The sequence below is a fragment of the Aplidium turbinatum genome, chromosome 14 (assembly GCF_918807975.1).
Source record: "Aplidium turbinatum chromosome 14, kaAplTurb1.1, whole genome shotgun sequence".
Taxonomy (NCBI): domain Eukaryota; kingdom Metazoa; phylum Chordata; class Ascidiacea; order Aplousobranchia; family Polyclinidae; genus Aplidium; species Aplidium turbinatum.
Window position 1 is genome coordinate 2169337 of NC_137485.1, and position 8614 is coordinate 2177950.

At 38.0% G+C, this 8614-nt stretch overlaps 1 protein-coding gene across 1 annotated transcript; it reads left to right on the forward strand.

The window, feature by feature from the left end:
• The first annotated feature begins 1607 nt into the window (after positions 1-1607).
• On the forward strand, positions 1608-6924 carry LOC145783617 (uncharacterized). The gene is made up of 4 exons (XM_082595509.1): positions 1608-1694; positions 3049-3305; positions 4887-5080; positions 5367-6924. The coding sequence occupies exons 1-4, from the start codon at positions 1608-1610 to the stop codon at positions 5807-5809; spliced, it is 981 nt and encodes a 326-aa protein (XP_082451635.1). The 3' UTR covers positions 5810-6924.
• Positions 6925-8614: the final 1690 nt, after the last annotated feature.

Genomic DNA, 8614 nt, shown 5'->3' on the forward strand with positions numbered 1-8614 from the left:
GTAGATTTATGAGAGAAAAAGCTTATTAGACGGCACAGCTGTCAGGTTGATGGTGAAACAAGCAAGTGACTAAGCCTACGTGTTGGGTTTATTCAAATAAATGTTAAACATTTGGATCCAAATAGTTTCAAGCACTCAGGTATGTAAAACGCTAAGGAAAAGTACAAACTATAAAGGCTACTTTGGCCAAACCTAAAATGCTGTTTCAATCAACCGATTAGACCACCCAGCACAAGCTGTGGTAGGTTGTTTGAAATACTGAGGGCATCTTTATTGTCGCAAAAAGTCTGTCAGATCTTATCATTATGTGAAAATTATCATTATGCCCAAAAAGCAAATCGTTCAGTTTTTATATTGACTTAACGTTTATAGACATTGAATCAATGTAAACAAATAATTGGCTTGCTAATTTGGTGCAATGCAAAAAAAGACACCAATCTGCTATGTAGCCTTGATGGCTGTCATGGCACAACAGAGATACCTTACATTTTGATAACGTTTAATTTGTTTTTAGAAATTGTTGAACATAATGAGCAGTGAGCACAATGGGCTATTTTATTTTGAACGTTTAATTATTCAACTGTCTTTGTGATGTAATACTTTATCGCATAATTATGTGTTATTTAACAATATGATTATTAAGGTTATGAACTTACCTATTTTATGAGAACTGGTTGCCACAAAAATTTACGTTGTTACCAAGTAAAAGTTCCTCCAAATGTATAGGCCATGTTTAAACGTTTTTAAATATACTTGGTGCATCTTAAAGTTTGAGGCTCCTAAATCTTGAGCCCCTAGGCTTCAGCCTTTCTAGTCTAATGGCAAATCCTGATATTTAGACTTAAGTTTTAGTTGAGATCCAAATTCCATCAATTAAAAGTTTTTTCACCAAGTTAAACTTCGCGCTACCACTTTGATTTGTCCAGAAAATAAATTTTCGAGCCAAGAGTTTTGTTTTGGACTTGCATTGGGGTAACGCTTAAATATTGGGACAATTAAGAATTATGTATTCACAATTGATCGAGCGTGTCGGACTGGCTGAAGTATGTGCTATTGTCTGTTTTCCTACCCCACAAGATATATTCCACCAATACTTAGTTCACCCGGGGATTCCCCTGGGGTTCGATGTTACCTTTGGTTGCTTTAACTTTTAACCCCAGTCAGCAATTCAGTTTTTTTACATTGATTCAACGTCAGCAGATATAAATTAGTGCAAAAAGAACGTTGTCCATGCTTTTTGCATCGATCGGTTTAATGATAAACTTGTTTGTTTTTCAGATTTTTAGTTATTACTTTCACCAAGATGTGGTCTCTCGCTTATGTTAATAAACTCCTGGCTACTATTTCGCAATCGCTGTGATTGTTGTTCAGATTATCCAAGAGTTTCAACTATTCTTCATTTATTGCATCATATTTCGAACCAAGCTGTAGACACATTTCCTTGACGTTAGTTGCTGAGCTTTCTCGGCGACACGCAATCTGGGAATTCGAGTCATGAGGAATGGCATGTGCAAACTGATTTCTTATGTTGCAGATTTTACATAAACTCTTGGCGTGTGTTGCTTTTTAATTTACATTAAACAGTAGGCTATTCTCTATAACTCGCAATGACAACAGTGACAAGTGACGTTTTGGTTTTATTCGTCGTGCTTAGTGCCTTTGAATACGTGGACGCAATACCAAACAAAAGAAGGGTAAGCAGTTGCTTTCGAAATGTAACTTTTTATTATGCTGATAACTAGAACGAGCTTATTGAAGAGTGTGATTGGTATATTAGCTTTGCTATAGTAATACAAGCCGTGATTAAACTTAACTTTACCAATTTGATTTGTCCAGAAAATAAATTTCGACCCAAGCTTTTTGTTTGACGAAGTGTGATCAGTATCGTGACGAGACAGTTTATCGAAAGACAGTTCATCTAACGACAATTCATCGAAACGACAGTTAATCGAACCGACTGTTTATCGAAACGACAGTTTATCGGACGACGAATCTCCCGAAACAAATTTTATCTAGGGTTAGGGTTAGTCGTTCGATTAATTTTCGTTCGATGAACAGTCCTTTCGATAAACAGTCGTTTCGATTAACCGTGGTTCGAGTAATTGTCGTTTGATAAACTGTCGTTTCGATTAACTGTCGTTCGATCAATAGTCGTTGGATAAACTGTCGTTTGATAAACTGTCGTTTCGATTAACTGTCGTTCGATCAATAGTCGTTCGATAAACTGTCGTTGGATAAACTGTCGTAGTACCGATCAGTAGGTTGTATGGTTTTGGTTTTGAATCTTTATCCTCGGACTGTCAAAGCCTTGATAGGTTATTCCTGGTAATTTCACATACTTGTAGAGGCTTTTGACACAGGGCCGGTAACCGAGATTGGCAGAGTGAAGTTTTTCGATTGTTGAAGTCTTGTTGCATAGGAATTATTCCATTCACTAGGTGCCGCTGAATGGAGAGCAGTCCTGAAATGCATTGCTCAAGCGCACACTCCGAGAGTCGAACCAGCGCCGCGTGATCTTGAGCCGGGCGCGTATCCGCTGAGCATACTAACGGTATATTGGCTTTGCTATGCTGATACAAGTCGTGATGTAACTTGACCAATTTGATTTTCGAGCCTTGCTTTTTGTTTTGGACTTGCATTTGGGTAAAGCTAAAATATTATATAGGAACAATCATGAATTATGTATTCACACCTGATTGAGGGTGTCGGACTAGCTGACGTATGTGCTATTGTCTGTTTTCCTTACCCCACAAGATATATTCCACCAATACTTAGTTTACCCGGAGATTCCCTCTGGAGATTTCGATGTTTACCTTTTGGTTGCTTTAACTTTTGACTCGTCAGAAAATCAGTTTTTTACATTGATTCAACGTCAGCAGACGATAAAAATCAGTGCAAAAAGAACGACTTGCCGGCAAGGACCGAGGTCCATCCGATAATCTCAAGTTTTTAAAAACATCTTTAACAGAAATCTTGCCAACTATTTTCTGTAAAGACTTTGCACACATTGGTTTTGTCAAAGTAACATTTCAAAGTTGTTTGTCACAGATCATCGACTGCAAAAGCACGTGTTTTGATGGCATGGCTAAATTGAAACGCCTTAATAACAACTGTGGCTATTGCAATGGAACAGAATATTTTGAATACGACGATTGCACTTGCATACTTCTGGTGGATGAGTATCCTGAGAAGCAATATTGTCCGCCTCTCAGTAAACACACGTTTAACCCTGTCGTAGACAAAGACAAAGCATCACTATGCACTAAAGAAAAGTGTTCTCAAAATAAAGAAAACAGCCAAATGTGGTAGGTTATCTCACCCTGGTAGAGTAAATTGCATAATGCATAACCTACAGCATAGCCGTACGAGACCAAACCATTTTGGGTGAGGCAGAACGTAAATTTGCCCAAATCTGCACACTTTCATAGAAATTACCCAAATATAATGTAGGCTATGCGGTGCATGATAACAGTGAAAAACTAACATAACAAGATCACCAGCTAGCTGGAATTTCTTACCAAAGTAATCAAGATAGAACAACTGAATTCATCTTTGAATATACCTTGCTTGCGCATTGCTCGATGCTTCTGCACTTTGGCATGGTAGGTAAGAGTAACATTTAGGAGTATTGTATATTTCAGCAGTAGCATTTTAAATGTTGGTGAAATTAACATGACACAGTTGCATATACAAACTAAATATTTATTTTGGGGCGCAATTGCATCATTTTAATTTGGGTAGTTTTATAAAAGTAACCAAACAAAGCTAAGCAACACCACAACATTAACATTACATTTAACAGGTAGTCTGGTACAGTATAACATTTTTTTGTTAAATGTTGTGGTGTTGCTTAGCTATGTCCGTTTATGGCTGAAAAAGTACTGTAACCTCTCCACCCGAATTGTTTTATAAAAGTATTCACCAGATTTATATAAATTCATATTTTGTAGTTGCCCAAATCAAGATGATGCATTTATGAATATTATGAAAAAAATTAAAGACTTTGTAAATTTTTGATGCCGAGGCAACTGCATCATGCAAATTTGGGCAGTTTTATAAATAGACTATGATCAGATAATTTCATATTTTTTTGTTACCCAAATCTAAACGATACAGTTAGGCCTATGTAAATGGGAAAAATTAATGAATTTGTTCATATTGGGGAAACTGCCTCACGCTAATTTGGGCAGTTGCATAAACAGACTAATCAGTTTCATCAGATAATGTCATGTTTTCAGCTGCCCAAATGAACACGATGCATTTGTGAAAATTAATAAAATTAGCTATATAGCAAACTTTGTGTTTTGATTTGGGCAGTTTCACAAAAGTATTAGAGACATATTTTGGTGGCTGCCCGAATTGACATGATGCAGTTGGTTAAATGCATTTCATACTACAGTTTGATCACCATACGATACATCAATACGGGTGTGCCAAATGAAAATTTTGCGGCACATTTCTTGTGCAAATAAGAGGCTGTACCGTACTTAGTTTGATAGGTAAAAGATATTAATTTGTAGTGTTTCTTAATTCATGCAATTTTGAAGCTTTTCATATAGCAATTTTTGCCCTAATAATTGCAAGATTTTGCCCGAATTCGCGACGTTTTGAAACAACAGGGGGAAGCTGCCCCTCCTGCCCCCCTGGCTCGTACGGCTATGACCTACAGAGTAGGCCATGCTAGAAGGCACCTCGGACATATGATTTATTAGAAAACATAATTGCACAAAAGTGTTCTTTGTTAACATTTTGAACCTTTCTTCTATTCAGTGGCAGAAGTGGACCCCTCTGTCGTAGCGTAAACAGATGAGAAAACGTGTGAAAATAATTTTCAAAAAGACATTATGTTGCATTTATAATCCATTATGTGTTAAATGTGATTTTAGGACGTGCTGTGACAATCCTGATGACGACGACCCTGCTTGCCAAGTACGTGACATCACGTCTAATCCAACAACACAACCACAAGTTTCCACTCAACGTGTGAAGGTTGAACTCTCAGCGTCCACACAAACTACTGAGAATGATGTGATGCCAACTTCTCTTCCTTTTGATACAACTGGACTTTCCATCACGACAGGTGATTTGAAATGAAGTTGGAATACTGTATTTTCAACACTCATAAGTCTACAAGTAAGCTAATAAGTTCAAGGTAAATGCTTTTTCAGGAATATGTTATCAGCTTATGCAGTTCATCACTGAAAACATTGAAAGTAAAAGTCTTTAAACCTTCCATCGTTCCATCAAAATCAATTTGATGTTGTTTCAACACTAGAGCTTGCAAATTATCATATGACGTCAGTTCATATGACGCAGTTATTTATTAGTTTCAAATCATTTGCCAAGTTTTCGATATTGTTTTGCAGATAATGAAGGCAGGATCGCTGTACCCTTTATACCTGCTGCTGTGATTGCTGCTGTTGCTTTCATTGTTATTGTTGCAGTTGTTTCTTCTTGTTGTTATTATCGTCGTCACAATGAGCATCATTGTGATCACTCCGATGACATCCAATTAGATCCTGAAAATGAACCTTTGCGCCAAATCGGTGTGGCAAACAATCACAGCAATGGTCTTCCTAAAGATGCAAATGGAGTCAATTCATTTATCAGCAGCAACGGAGTCGATACCGCTGACAACATCTCCAGTGGAAGTACAACAGATCAACATCATTCCTCTTCTGAGGAAGATCATGATCACTTATCTTCAAGTTCTGCAACAAGAGACAAATTCAGTGCAAATGATAATGACTCTTTGAGCTCTAGCCAAGGTGGTCCTGCCACTAGCGGGTATAGTGATAGTAACTTGTGATTTTTTAACAATAAGCTGCTTTAACTGAATCATGACCACCTCTAGTGGTCGGCCATGAGTGAATTTATTTAGCAATGGCTATGCTATGCAAAGAGTAGAAACAATTTTGTTTGTGGTATTGTGTTCGTTGTTGATTGAATCTTTATCCTCGGACTGGGAAAGCTTCTTGAAGAGCTTAATCCTGGCAGTTTCGCATATTTGTAGAGGCTTTGAATCACTGACGCAGGTGGGGTCACCGAGTTTGACAGAGTGAAGTTTCTGATTGTTAAAGTCTTGTTGCCAGGGAATTATTCCATCCATTAGATGCCGCTGAATGGAGAGCAGTCCTTAACGTGGGTTGCTCAAGCGCACCCCCGAGAGTCGAACCAGCGCTCCTTGATCTTGAAGCTTCTTCGTTCCAGAAGTCAAGTGCTAACCAACTGAGCGAAGGATACTGCGCAAGACATCTATCAGTTTGGACCAGTCATTGACGCATTTGTGGGACGCTAGAAATTACCAGAAATTATTTTGGTCGGCATGAGTGCAAACAATCTTGTCTAAAAAAAGTTGCGTAAATTTTGTGGTTTGCATTATTCCTGTTATTTTTTTGCAAAACAGTGCAATTTTACCGACTATGGCACACATTCGACCACTGTGAAGCAGATAAACTGCGACTATTGTACTGTAACATAGATTGTTAATGTAATGTATTGGTTACACGCAGTGGCGTAGCTAGGGAATGTGCCGCCCGGGGCGGATTCAGATTTTGCCGCCCCTTCAAGAAAAAGCATGTGAAAATGAAATGCGTTTTCTTATCAGCACTGCAATACGCAACGTGCTATTTTCAATTTGCGGTGTAAAGTCAGACGAACGTACCATTATCAGTAGCGTAGCCAGGAATTGTAAAAGGGAGAGGTTTTATTCCTTGTCTAGGTCTTCGGCGGGCGAAGCCCGACGGCGTACTCGCCGAAGGACACTAATCGGCGGGGGGTCTGGGGGGCCTCCCCCAGAAAATTTTGAAAAATTACTTTGAATTTGGTGCATTCTGAGAGCATTTTCAACAAAAATGTGGGTATGAATATTCCTGTAAAATGGTGCTGTCCGGTGGCATAGCAAAAGAATAAGATCATGTTTTCTTCGGCATTTTTCGAAAATAAAGCTGAAGTCTTTATGTTTTCTTGTTGCTAATTCCTGACTGAGATATTTAAATGTTTGGTATTGGCAAAACTAGCTCTTTTAATGCAGATTCGTTTAAAATTAGGCAAACTTTTTTTTTAGAGACATAGGTTGATTGCTTTTTTTTGCGAAGTTATTACAGTTTTATTATTTATCAATTTTCTCCTTAGTTGATCCAAAAAACGATCTTATTACTTTTATGTTTTAAAGTTAACCCGAAGTTTAAAAAATGTAACGTCATAGACGTCATACATCTTAATGAGTGTCAGACAAAAAGCTTTGAGACAAAGAAGTTACTTTATTTCTGATATATTCAAGTTTTGTATAACGAATCACTGGAATCGGGTATAGGCTGTAAAAGGTTAGTGCAATTTTTCACAGCTGTAGATATTGCGGTGTTTCCATCGACTGCACGAATTAACTGGATACCATGGATACTGAACAGTTGTAGAGCGGTCACACCCTGCTATATGAATTATGAAAGGTCATTCGAATTATAAAGCATAATATGACACACAAGTTCTTACTCATTTTAAAAGATAAAGCACCAGAATTGCTTTAACATGTCGAATTAGTAGAATCATGCTTACAGCTAACAGCTATGAAAAATTCATCGACACAAGCAATAAGAATGCAAAAAATCATTGATACTGATGAAACTAAAGGGAAAAAGGAAGTCGACGAACCTTTTCACACATCTTGTTAATGACATCCTCAACAGTTGGGACCAATTTTCTATACAGATTAAGCAAAGCCAAACCGTTTAATCGGTTTTCAGAGGTTGAATTTCTTAAATAAGGTTAAGTCTTCGAAGAGCAGAAAAAGATCTTTCATTGGTGCAAGTGGTAGGCTAACTGGAAGAGTAGCCAGAATGCGGAGTAAAATATTAATGTTTGGAAACGTTGACTGCGGGCAAAATGGCAATGCACTTACAGCACTTTTTGGCAAGCTGGTTCGGGAAGAATTGAAAAGACATCGATACCACATATACGCAGTTCAGATATAATAGCAAGGGCGTTTATACACGGCAGATCTGCTTCGTAAAATTCAAAGAGTGATTCAGTTTTCTCCATTTAGTTTTTCTCAAAAGGGGGGGTTGAAACCCCCAACCCTCCCCCCCTTTGGCTACGCCACTGACCACTATAATTTTGTAAAATACTGAATGCAAAAGCACAAAAACTGCTGCAGAATTAAAATAATCAATTTGTAACCTTTTACAAGGCTACCCAAATTTGAAGAGCATGTTTCCGCCTCTGCTTAATAAAGGCTAGTAGGAATTTTGTAACGTATTAAAAATATAACAGCAGAAAAATTCATGAAAATTTGAAACGTTTTTAGATATTTAAGATGTCTTGACAGGGCCGGATTTAGCAGTAGGCAGAGTCAGGGGCGCCGGAACGATTTTTGACTGGGGGGGGCAAGATTACGAAAAAAGGGCACTTTTGTTTACTAAAAAGGCATTTTTTTTTTCAAGTTTTAAGATAAAATATAGCGATAATGATAATCCGGTGTACAAAGAAGGGCACCATGCTATGTTATAGTGATGTAACCTACTGTCAAGCCTTAAAGCAGCCTGCGGCCATGGCCGCTAAGTAGTGCTTGATTGAACCGCCGGTGCTACCTCCTCAATCGGCCAAGTTTGGCCGCCGG